General features: G+C 38.4%; 1 protein-coding gene across 2 annotated transcripts; it reads right to left on the minus strand.

Moving 5' to 3' along the window:
* Positions 1-5,606: 5,606 nt before the first annotated feature.
* On the minus strand, positions 5,607-12,156 carry LOC117634727 (proteasome subunit alpha type-3). 2 transcript variants are annotated; one of them, XM_034368925.1, is made up of 10 exons: positions 11,938-12,156; positions 11,764-11,803; positions 11,560-11,643; positions 10,504-10,577; positions 9,486-9,572; positions 9,317-9,401; positions 9,142-9,188; positions 8,632-8,697; positions 6,965-7,055; positions 5,607-5,977 (listed from the first exon to the last, which is right to left on the minus strand). In XM_034368925.1, the coding sequence occupies exons 1-10, from the start codon at positions 12,039-12,041 to the stop codon at positions 5,906-5,908; spliced, it is 750 nt and encodes a 249-aa protein (XP_034224816.1). In that variant the 5' UTR covers positions 12,042-12,156; the 3' UTR covers positions 5,607-5,905. The 2 variants fall into 2 exon arrangements, with proteins under 2 accessions (XP_034224816.1, XP_034224817.1); XM_034368926.1 differs by lacking the exon at positions 8,632-8,697 and having other exon boundaries at positions 11,938-12,145.
* Between the last annotated feature and the right edge of the window lie 1,013 nt (positions 12,157-13,169).

Genomic DNA, 13,169 nt, shown 5'->3' on the forward strand with positions numbered 1-13,169 from the left:
TATACCTACCCGACCAGATCCCTGTTAGACCAAGTTACTTCACACACCTAATACCAGCATTGTGACTGAGAAAGGGCATTTAATGCTTTCACATCCAAGTCAGGTGTCGTCTTGTTACTTGGTCCTTGAGACTTTTGCTATAATCTAAAGATTAAACTCCGTTTCTCTTCCGTAGCTCACCCTCAAGCAAACAACCAAGTGGAAGCTGTTAACAAACTCCTCAAGCGTACACTCAAGAAAGAGTTGGAGGCCAAGAAGGGGGCTTGGTCGAAACTACTACCAGAGGTCTTGTGGGCCTATCGCTGCACCGAGCGCACTTCAACAAGGGAAACCCCATATTCTTTGGCCTTTGGGGTCGAAGCAATCATTCCCGTTGAGGTCGGTGTCCCCACACATCGGGTCAACCGTTATACACCCAAGGTGAATGTGGAGCAGTTCTCTCTTAGCATGGTCCTATTGGAAGAGCATAGACTCTGCGCTGCTCTCCATCTTGCCACGTATCAGCCATGAAACAATTCGGTACTACAACCAGCATGTACGCGAGCGTAACTTCTAACCAGGGGACTTAGCTCTCCACAAAGTACTACTTATAACCAAGGATAGAACCGCTGGTACCGTGGAGGCCAACTGGGAGGGACCATACCAAGTCCTCGATGTTGCCTAACCCGAAACGTATCAGCTCGCGCAATTAAATGGCAAACAATTTCCATATCCATGGAAAGCTGAGCACCTAAGGAAGTACTGTCCTTAGGCACAATAGGAGACTCCACCCGATCATATTACTATTTTGTTTACCATCTACTATGTTTTCTTTCTGAGCACTACACATGGTAGCGAACTACTGACTCAGTGCTGTGCTCGGTTCGAAATCCTTGTACCCTACTTATTATGTGATTAATGGAATCTTATGTTTTGTCATTCATTTCTTGCATAACCTTTGGTCTGCTTCGCTTTTGCAATCCTCACATACCAAACATAAACTCAATACTTGTGAAAATAATACAAATAAAATATCCATCCTTAACTAAAAGAAATCAAAATATATAAACTATCAACATCCAACACTATATTACTCAAATAATATCCCAAAACATTACTCCAAACTAAAAGAAGCCACAGTCAACACGTCACAAAATTACACCGAGCCCGACCAAGGGCTGGCGCATTGTTCCTAATTTGTTACAATAACTACAGGGCAAATGGGGTATAACACAAATTCAAACATCTGTAGCTTGTGCCCTATCAGGTACTACGACCACCCCAAACTCTTCCTAAAGTACCTCAGCTACTGGCTTAACCAGGTTGGCACCTTGAACAACTGGGTCGGTCTCGGGAGCCATCACCTCCGTATGCGGCCCTTCACCTTGTTCTGCTAGATTCTCCTCAGCATCATCCAGGAAGCTCCAGTGCAAGGAGAGGTATTTTTCACCAACTTTCTCAATCAGGTCAAAATACCCCTTAACCCACTGACCAGCGAGCCTATCCTAATACTACGACTATCCTTTCGATACCTTTTGAGACCGATACTAATGCTTCCAACATAGATAATGTCTGTGAGATTACTAGGCTTTCCCCTGAGAATGTACATACATCGTGGGAGTATAACTTCAATTCCTTCATTGCCTTTTTTGACAGTGACGTGAAAATACTTAGATCCACTGATGAGCTCCTTCTATTGCACTACGTATTCCCAGACTATGAAATATTTCGAGGTGCACAAGTATTTCCGAAAACAGTGAAGGCTTTGGGTAAGTTTTCAACAATGGCTATATGTGTTGGCAGATGGTGGAGATTCAATTTTGGAGTTGCAACATGATTCTTGGTAATTGTTCTCCTGTAGATGGCTTGTTGGGTTGGTATTACTTGGTTTGTCAAGAAAAGGATAACTACTTGCCACTAACTCTTCCTACACTTGAGGTAAGCAAAAAGGAAATTTTGTATTGTCTGGTAAAGGGTTGATTTATGAATTTACTTGCTTTTTGTCTAATATATTCTCTTGTTCCTTTGTCAGGCTTGATTGAGAGACTCCGTGAGAAATGCCATCTCTTTACTGATTTGCTAGGAACTTAATAGCATGAAGATGAGTTTTTTTTTTTTGGTTGCTTTCACCTTGACTTGCAATGTGAAGGCTTATTGAGGATTTGAATTGCTTGACACGGAGACTTTTGGGTGAGACAGAGAACGAGCTAGTGGTCAAGATTGCTCTGAGTTTTTTATTTATTTATATAAATTTATTTTTATTTATTTATTTATTTTAGAGATGCAATGAGTTTGTTGAATTGTTACAAGGATGGACTGAGTTCTGGAGGTTAAGGAGCACATATGCAGGATGTTTGAAAAGGTTTGAAATAAGGCAAGTGCTTGAAAAATGTTTAAGATACTAAAAGTGGCGGAAATGGTGTTGGGTGAATGTACATGGCTTGGACTTGTTGGAAGATGTGAATAATGTTGAATCACACATCTCTTGGAATCGAGGTAAAGCTTGGTTTTGCATTAGAAACTTTGAAATGCTTGTGCTTGACCCCCTTTTTTTCACTTGGCAGGAAGCCCCTAAGTCATTTGGATTTGCATTTTGACTTCTTTTTGTTTGTTAGATTTGCTTGGCATGACTTTCTTCCTTTCTCTGATTTTGCTTGGTAGGAAGCCCCCAAGTCATTTGAATGTGCGGTTGGTTGCGTAGCTTGTCAGTGGTATGAATATTGAATTTGCCTAAGCCCCCATGGGCCTTTCACAAAGGTGTTTTGTCTGAGAAGGCTTTAAATTTTGTTGTAGTGCAATTGCATGAATTCTAATTCTAAAGCTTGTGATTTTTCAAGAGCCACTACAGCACTAATGCCCTAGTCCCTAGTAGAGTCACTATTTATGTAGGGGCCTTTTTGTTACAGCAGCTCTAAGTGGACTTGGGCCGCTGTAAAGAGAGAGTGACGTTGCCCCTTCGCCTGGGTTCAAGGACTAGGCCCCAAAATATCCCGAAAGAATGATGATTCTTAGGGAATATTCTGGTCATCTTCAATGGCTAGCTCCTTGCAGGTTTTGATGTATAACAGGTACTGGAATGATTTTGCTTGATTTTGCTATATTGGAAGTGCCTTTCTTGAAGTCAAATATGTGTTACAGGTAGTGAAATGGTGTTGGAGAAGATGTTGAAGAAGAAGATGTTCCTGGCTGCTATGAGGCATACAATAGCTGATAAGCTTGGCATGAGAGGCTTGTGGTGTGGGAGCTAAGTCTCCATGAGTTTAGCGAGAGAGCGTTTGCTTGAGTTGAAATGGGATGCTGGATAAAGGATATTTTAGGGTTGGGAATGGTTTCTGGTTGCTGGGAGAAGAATATGATGGTTTTTGGGTTAAGCTTGAGTGTTTTCCAGCAGTGACACTATGGCTTGCTCTATTGTGATTGGTTTTGGGATGGCTTGAGATGGTTTCTGGATAATGTTCATAGCTTGGAGTGATTTATGAAAGAAGAGAAGCATGATGGAGGAAGGCTTGGGTTTTGTGTGTTTACGGCAATGGGTTTTTTGGAGGATGAGCTTGCTTCATGTTCTTTTTCTTCCAGCGGCTCTTCCGGCAGCTCTTTGGATTTCTACGGCATGGCTTGGGTATGGCTTGTTAATCTGTGTTTAAGGATTTGGATACTTGAATGCTGTTGAAGCATGGTAAGGCTTGTTTCTGGGTTTGGAATGCCCAAGGCTATGTGATTTCCAGTAGAGGGTGAGCTTGCCTCTGCATTCCTGGTAGAAAATGAGGAGATGAATGGGTTAGGCTTGGGTGTTGTATGGCTTGCTGGTTGTCCTCCCCTCGTTGGATTATCATTGCTTCCTTTTATAGCCGTTGGAGCTCCAACATTTCTGAAGCAAGCAATGAATGAGCGGGTCCCTAGGCAGAAGTTGATGACATAGTAAAATGATTTATAATGTTTGATTGTGTTTTTAGTGCTAGTAAGTTGGGGTTGAGTAGTAGGCACCGTAACTTAGTTTTAGAGCTGCTGAAAGGGTTTGGTGCTCAAAGAAAATACGAGTAACTTTGGCTTTGATGCAGGTAGAAGAAGCTGGTGGTTGGTGATTTAATGCTGGAAGATTGGCACGTTCTCCCTGCTTACCCATTCAACGGGCTCAAGAAAATGGGCTTGTGTTTTAGGGCTCCCAAGCAGCCCAAAACCTCAATTCTTTTGAACCTTTAATGGGCCTCATGAATCCTTGTAACTATCCACACCACAACTCGCTCAGCAAGCCCCATGCATGTATGTGGCTTGGCCCTACTTAAGCTTGTCGGCTGATTTAGCATATGATAATGTATTATTTGTTTGGCATGACATGTACATTATTTATATATTTATTTAGTGGATAAATTCCTAAAATACAACTTAGATTAACGTATGACCAACATTATATGTTATATTAGGCTTTAAACATCTTTGGGCTTCTTGTGACATTTTGGGCCTTAACATCCTTCTATAAATACTCTTCACCTACATTGCGACAAAGGTAATAACTATTCTCACCTAGAAACTTTGTATCCTTCTCCTTACTCCAAACCAGCCACTAACTTAGCCATCGGAGGGGGTTCGACTGGTATCACGCCAGCTCCCCCTTGTCTAATGATCTAGCTGCTTGAAGTGTGCAGGTTGTCCAGGAAGATTGAGTCAACCCAACAGCCCAGGGTACGTTCCGGCCCTGGCTCGATTCGAGACCCTCGTCCAACATAACCGATCTCCCCTATCAACAAGGTCACATCTCTCAATTTCGTCAGTTTAATTGCACATGCTAAATGTGTGCAAGAGCAAAATTGTATTTTCACTCTTTAAACAATTAATAATAAAAAAACCAAAAAAAAACCACCACCCAGTTATTTCTCCCACCCCCATCCACCATCCTTATCTCCAAATCCTTTCTCATTTCTCCTTTATTTGCAACCAACCACCCCCACCAGCTATACCCACCCAAATATGAAGCTCGACTTGAGAGAGCTGATCAGAGGAGTGTTGGGGCAGAAGGGAGAGGAGGGCGGAGAGAGCCGTAATCAATCCCATCGTTGCTTCCATTTTTGTTCCTTGGTTTTCTTTGTTTTCGTTTCTCAGGTGAGGGCTGGATGGCTCTAAAACTCTCTGATAATTTTTATTTATTTTGTATTTTTGAGAGAAAGTATAGCTTATTGTTTTTGTACTTTAGAGGCCATGAACGCAGCAACCAAGTTGGCTCGATATGCTCGTCTTCACTTTCTTTCTCCGTCTACCCCACTTGCCAAATAAGTTTTGCTCTCATACAGTCTCACTGTAAAATCCAAGGTCCCTTTTTGGCCCGAAAAAGTTTATGCTACTTTCGAAGCTCCAATCTTGAAAACCAAGATCCAGTTTAGAAAAGAAGAAATGCTCTCGAAAATCTCAGTTACCCACGTGAAAGCATCACCATCTGCATCCACTTCTGGATTTATTAATTTTTTTAAAGGGTTGAAATATAATTTTGCCTCTGCACACATTTAGCACAGGCAATTAAACTGACGGAATTGAGATATGTGACTTGATTTGTTATCGAATGCAAGTACCAATGACGAAATTGAGAAAATTGAAATCAGTGACTAGAATTGCTTTTGAGCCAAACTCCGGCAAAAGAAAAGTGAACTCACATAACAGAATTACCATTAGCAGTAAAGGGGCAACGTGCGTAATGTAAGTGAAACTCTGTTTCTCAAACATCCTACAGATACAGTTTGCACCGCAATGTTGGTAAATTGAACAGCATAAGGTACAAGACTACTACAGCAGTCAAATTGGCTAATGAAAATCCATCAATCTTATCCCATTAACCCCTTTTCTTTCTTTTTTTTCTTTCTAGACATACTAGTTTGAGTAGGCACAAGGACTCACTGAAATAAAACCATCAGAACAATAACATATTATCATTAGCTTTCTAATCTGCATCCATTTCTTCCAATGCTGCTCTAGCTGCTGCCTTTGCTTCCTCTAGAAGCTCATCTGGAACCTGAAAATTGAAAAATAAAATTATAAATATGCAACACAGGCTTTCACATGGAACTACCCTACAAGGTAACAAAAACAAAACACAGATGAAGACGAAAACATTATAATACCATGCAGTAGTGATAATGGAAAACGGAAGGGCAATGGAAAAATATTGGTTCAAAAGAATCATAATCTCCCTCCCATGTTAAATCATCAATTTGAATATGGGGCTTAAAATGCAGAAGTTCAAAAAGATATTAAGCACAGTGGAACATGAATAATAGATATCATTAAAGTTGGCACTTGTAGCTAGGAACCACGCACAACTGAACACTATGGCACATCAAAGAACACAATCTCTAAATCCTATACCAGTCTAGATTACTTGGTTTTCAGGGGAAAACGACTGAAACAGCTGAGCCTTCCGAAAGATACGAATATTTTGTACCACATTTACTGACCACCTACCTCTATGGGAGATGTGGTCAGCAAATGTAGTACAAATAGCAACCGTTGAAAGAGGATTGTATTCAAATTAACAGTACTAAAACACGATGACAAGGTTTTTCACAAATAAATTAAGATGGAAAATTAATCATACAGGTCAGGAACCATTGCTACAAATAAAGAGTTTCTGCTCAGGCTCTGGAAATATTCTCAATTTTTTGTTGAATACATTTGTGAGCCTGCTATAGAAATGTACATTCTACATCTCCAAGTGAGATAAAGGTTCTAGGTCATGTACCATTCTCCACTAGGTCCCTCCCTAAGAAAATAAGAAAAGCTATGGAATGTGGCCTAACAACCAATCAAAAGGAAATAGTAAAGGAAAGGAAAGATAATTTTTTTTAAAATCTGATAAACTTTACATATTAATGACATGTTACTTTTAATCACAAAATGATGGTATGAGAAACAAATGAGGCAATTGGAAAAAATAAAAGCTGTATCTGAAATTAGTTTGAATTTTGCAAGTTTCTTGAACTCAAAAGCAAACTTTAGATACCTTCTGATGCTGACGGTTTGATTCATCACAGACCCAGCTCATTTCTAATTCAAAGTCCTTGTCCTTTGCCTCATCATGGATTCCATAAATGCTGTTTGGCATAATTGAATATTACAGTTAGTAGAAATTTGAGATTGAGCATCATGAGACATGCATAAATACATAAATGCTTTGATGTCTTCTACCAGCACAATATTGTTCAGGAATGGGGGGCGAAAGTAGCATGAAAAATATTATTATTGAGATCACTCTTTAGAACAAGCACATTATTCCATGATATATCTTATGGCAAACTCATGAAGCATATGAAACAATCTAGTGTCTGAGAAAAAGAACTACATACTCAAAGACACACAAGCCAATAATTATAACAATCTCATGCAACATGCCACAGCTTCTTTTTTTTTTAAGAAACAAATTTTATTGCTGAAAGCAATAAAATTAAAAATGGAGTGGGTGAGATGGCCACAACATCAAAAGTTCCATTTCAAAATATTGACGACTAGATGCAACTGTGAGTGAAGTGAGTGAGATGCATCTGGCTAATAAAAAAGTACTTTTGTTCTGGAAGATAAAATAAATTTCTGAGGGATAAAAAGGATTACTTGAGGAGTTAAGACAAGCGCATACCCCAGAAGAACATAGCTAAGCCAAAAACAAAAACAAGAGCCACAACAAAACCCACAATCAAGAACTGCAAAAACAAGGGCTACAAAACCCCTAAACCCAACTAAGAAAGAGGCCTAAAGGTTACTGAATTATTAACTTTTACAATAGACTTGTATAATTTACCTCTTATCCAACATATTACCTGCCGTACACTTTTTATGATGTATCTCTTACCCAACATTATCTGCCATATGGGTAGCAAAATAAACTTATCCAAAATCTTCATGGTACAGTGCAGGGAGACCAAGGGAAATTCGGCCCTTACCCAGTTCTCATTTCTGCAACTCTTTCTTTTTCTTACATGAACACCAAAAATGCACAAAGGCAACTGCCTAGATTTCTGCCAGTTCACACTTTAGTACTCTTTCGTTTTCCCTTGTCTATTATAGTTTATACAGTAATTACGAAGGCACAGTTCAATTTATCTCCCATACCCACTCTCATTTTCCACAAAGAACTATAAAAAGAAAAAGAAATGGGCCCATAACAGTTTAGACCTATCAGTAGATAAAACAGTGCACCCAGTGAAAAAAAAAGGCTTTCGACCCTCTATCTTGTTCATAATGATATGACAACCAATATTATCAAATATGAAGCATCCTTGTTAGGTACACTGAATTTTGAAGAAAAAAATTGTCAAAAGAAAAAGCTGTTTGTCTTGAAAAGGTTACATTGAATTTTTAGGAAAAGTAAAAAGAAAGAGTTATTTATATCGAAAAACAAAGGTCACATGTTTGATGTAGATATACATGCATACCTACATGCATGCATATACACTAATAAGGTCCTGAAATAAGGGCCTGCTCGATGCATCTTACCCAATGTACACCTCTTTGCATATTTATCGGCCACATCTCATGTAATAGTTGAGAAACAAACCCTTATTTAGAGACCTTGTTACAAAATAACACTATACATATATTAAAAATCTGTACCTAGATGCCACCATCATCAAATTACAACATGCCAACAAAGAATTCATAGAGTATGCCACTTACATCTTGGCTACTTCAATAACACCTTGCCGACAAGTCAATTCCGAAAGCTTCAACTTTTCAATCTCACTGCCATTACACGATATAGATATACCAGTATCATCTTTCAAATTTCTCAGCACAATAAAATATAATAAACAAAAGGATAGAATTTCAAGAACGAACAAATTTAACATTAATGCTATTATCGAATTGTAAAAGACAAATGTTCAAGCATCCTTGTTAGCATAGACTGTGTACAGCCTGGTAGACCAATTTTGATTTAATGTTTGACTGATTGGTACACAAGCTTTCAGAGGGACCAAGATGGACCAAATTGATACGAAATTTTTGTGGATACATTTGAGTGGATTTCCCTAATGGCAGTATTTGGTACACAAGCTTTCAGTGGGACCAAGATGGGCCATATTGCAAATTCTACTACTCAAGTCCGCATTAATAAATCAGGAATTTCTCAACAAGATAATGCTGCAATATTGTCACAAAAATTTAGAAAACAATCTCTCAACTTACGTCTTAGCAGCCTGCCTGCCCTTTCCAATTGCAGCACCAAAATACCTCTAGAAGAAATGCCAAGAGCAGTATTAATACAAAACACGTCAACAACAAAAATACTATGCTAAATTAAAAAAAAGGAATAAATACAATTCTTACGCAGAAAAATAACAAGATACAAAAATAAACTCACATAAGAAATGCCGGAAGGTTCAACCATGTACAGTTGTGGCCCATCTCTGTCATAACCGCCAAGGATTATCCCACATCCAAAAGGTCTGCATAACAACTTTCATAAATAATAAGAGGGTGTAAACAGAACCTTTAAAATGATAACAAGGAATTGCGAGTTCTCATCAAACCTGAGCCACCAATATAGCGTACACAAATGCACATAGCTAGCAACACGTTCGGCAAGTTCCTTAACAGGAATCTGTTCACCGTACACACTGCAGAAAAATTATAAAAATTAAATAAACATGTAAAAACATGAATAGATAAAAGATACACAGACCATTTGAATTTCGGGTGGACCCCAGAGGTCAATTTCAAGGGTCAATCATCACATAGCAAGTAGTAATCATTCCAAGAATGGGGAGGAAAAAAGAATAAAAGAGTAATCACAATTATACATGCACACAATTACTATAGAGAGTTTCAAAACTTGTTCACCAACCAGATTGTCTAGATAATTCAAAAGGATATTAACAAAAAGACCAGTCATGTCCATTATTATTAACAGGCATCGAACAAACATTAAGCAAGTCCCGACTCCTGAAAACACAAGCATAATGTGAAGTAGATAGTAGCCACAAAGTGAGGGGACCAGCAACATATTTGCATTTTTCAGAAGGTATCAGCAGTATTAAACTATTATAACATGCGGTGAGGCAGAGGGAGACAGAGAGAATTCTCCAGAACAGGGAAATACTTCAGATATCATCATGAAAAATGTTCAATGGCAATGGTTGAAAATTTACAACCGCATGCTTACACATCCATAACATGCAAGTGTAATCTGAACAAGGGTGAGCCTGTCTATTGACTAATATAACTAAATGAAAAGCCAAAGTATGGGTATACCAACCAAAACAAATTTTTTAATTTACCCATTGATTAGACCAATCACAAGTTAATATTTAAATACAGGATTCCAGCCAAACAAACCTGTCCATTCAAATTATACTAGAGCAAAAAATTGATAAAGAAAAGGAAAGGAAAGTAAGGGGAGGATATATTAACACAAATCCACGAGAGAGAGAGAGAGAGAGAGAGAGAGAGAGAGAGAGAGAGAGAGAGAGAATGTTTAAATGTTCCAAACAACAAGAAACACTTTTTTTCTTCTTTTTTGGTAGGCAAAACTCAAAGAGAGAGGCACACCTTTCATAGTTGTTAGCTTCAGACTTGGTCCTGGCAACAATTTGCCTTCCATCTGCTGCTAATCCAGCAACTGCCTGTAATTGGATAACATCATAAAATGCATCAAAAACTAAATTTAAAAGTCAGCTCTCTCGCTAAGATTGATAGGTCATAATTGAACCGCCAAAATTATCAGACAAATCTCATGAGATATCAAAAAATCTAAAGCCGGCACAAAATATCATACATTCTATGAATATCTCAATATCGGTCTATGATGTATCAAACTACAGTTGGCAATGGTTTATACAAATCCACATGCTGCTTAGAATATCATATCACCAGTTTGACCATAACCTACGAACGAAATCATAAAGGAAGCACCCAGGGATATAAGAATCAGGCTAGCCCAGTCTTGCAGATTCCAACCATATCTAGTGACTTTTCAATTCCAGGCCGCATTTCAAATAAGCAGCAGTCTGTATGCTACTTTCTTTTATTTCAGAATCCTAGTGATAAGCATAGGAGTACAGACTTAAGATATGGAGGCTACATCAAAGACATTCACAATGTTAGTAGCTCTTGTTTAGGGCTGAAAAAGAAACAGTCTATCGATTTGTGAAATGTAGTCAGACTCTCTGAGCACCAGGACTGCTAAAGTTCTCAGATTTCATCTTATACTTCTAAGCAGCAAGAGAAACACCTATTTTCTTCTCAAAAAGCAGCTAGAGGCCAGAGCAACAAAACTTTCAGATAACCCAACGGCAAAAGTGAACTCCTTTCTCGCCTAGTACAAGCTATAGTGTAATTTCTATATAAAAAACTTCGCTTGTAAATAATATTGTTGATGCCTAAAGTGTATTTTTCAATGAGGAATATGGATTTCCCCACATTATAAGTGACCATCGAACATATTATCTATCTAAGCATGCCCACAACATAATCTTGGCATCCTTGATTAACAATGGTAGATAAATTAAGATCCTAAAGAAAAATGAACCATTACTGAGCTCAGTTAGTAGGACTGGGTAGAGCCCACTTTTCACAGTAAAACTGTAAGAGAATCCAAGTAAATACCATGCCGGAGTGGCGATGAACAGAATGAATCCTTCTATTGGAACCTGGCAACATCATCTTCGACGCTATAAGCTTTTCAACACCCTGAAATTCAAAATAAATAAATAAAAATTACCCCATGTTTACCAGAGAGGATGAGAACTAAAATTTTGAAAAACATTTATTTATTAAACTACAAAGAAAGAAAAGAAAAAAAAAATTTACCATAACAACGCCGTCCTTACATTTGATCCCAATAACAGTCCTGCAACAATTAATGGACAATTACAAAAACCTCCAAAGTCCCAAATCAGATAGCGAAAATCGCGTGGATTGAAAATTTGGACAAGTATTGCATTTTTCGGGGAACCAAAGTAGGGTTTCAGAGGGAAAAGGTACCCGGAGTTGTCAACGGCTTTGGCGGCGTACTCGATCTGGAAGACGCGGCCATCAGGAGAAAATGTGGTGACTGAGAGATCGTAACCTGTTCCAATGCTGCTCATCTTTCTTCTTTTGGGTTGAGTGTCGTTGAGAGCTCGACTGAGAAAGCTACAAATAGGGAGACACTGGCTTTTCTCTCAAGAAATAAATAGACTAAAACAAATAGAGGAGGAGAGAGGATGTTGATGACTATTTTTCGATTTGGGGTTCGGCTTGGGATTGGGCTTGGGCGTGGGCCAGCTCGTTTGTACAACCCACTTTGCCATTCTTAGAGCAACTCCAGCAATGAGCTGAGCCCAAGGCGGGGGGGAGGGGAACTCGTTATAGCAGTGAGCTCAAGTCCGGGTTGGGAGGCCCAAAGGCCAGTTCAGCCCGAGGTGAAGCCCACATGTTGTGACGTCAGTGCGACGCAACCTCCAACGGGCAGAAGCCACGTGTCACGCCCCCAGCGCTCCTATCTGCTTCTCCGAATCCAATCCAACGGCTGGCATTTTTTGGACAATAAAATTATGAAAAATAATCAAAAAAATTTTAAAAAAATTCTTAAAAATTCTGATTTTTTTTTTCTATAAATACCTATCAATACCCTTCACTTTCGACACTAATCCTCATACATTTTATTATACTTCTACTATTATTCACTCTTTACTCAACATTTTCCTCTGTTTCACATTGTATTTTTATTTCTTATTTTTATGGCTTCTTCTATCGAAACAGGAGGGCTTGGAGCACCATGGAAGATGTTTCCTTGTGTAAGGCTTGGCTCCAAATTTGTCATTGTCTCGTATCCGGCAATGAGATGAAATTTTTTCATATGTGGAAAAAAATTCATGCCGAATTTTGTGAAAATATTCCGGGGTCGACTCATATGGAGATGAAATTATCTAGTATGTGGAAAATTCTCAATAAAGAGTTGGGAAAATGGAGAGATGCCTTGGCAAAAGCGATGGACAACTATAGAAGCAGGGAAAATCGTATTAATGAGGTAAGTATTTTATAATTTTCGTTTTATTAAGTTTAATCTCCTAATATATATATATATATATTTTAAATATTTTGTTAATATTTATTGCATTTTAAATATTTTGTTAATATTTATTGCATTTTCAATATGTTGTTAATATTTCTTGCATTTTCAATATGTTGTTAATATTTCTTGCATTTCCAATTGTTTCTTAATTTTTCTTGCA

Source organism: Prunus dulcis, chromosome 7, assembly GCF_902201215.1.
Source record: "Prunus dulcis chromosome 7, ALMONDv2, whole genome shotgun sequence".
NCBI classification, from domain to species: Eukaryota; Viridiplantae; Streptophyta; class Magnoliopsida; order Rosales; family Rosaceae; genus Prunus; species Prunus dulcis.

What these genes read in the sequence shown, in the direction of transcription:
- LOC117634727 (XM_034368925.1), bottom strand. Translation starts at nt 12,041, where the DNA reads ATGAGCAGCATTGGAACAGGTTACGATCTCTCAGTCACCACATTTTCT. An exon ending in GAAGCTAACAACTATGAAAG is followed by an intron (nt 9,573 to 10,503) that starts GTGTGCCTCTCT and finishes ATTTTTCTGCAG; the next exon opens with TGTGTACGGTGAACAGATTC. An exon ending in ACGCTATATTGGTGGCTCAG is followed by an intron (nt 9,402 to 9,485) that starts GTTTGATGAGAA and finishes GTTGTTATGCAG; the next exon opens with ACCTTTTGGATGTGGGATAA.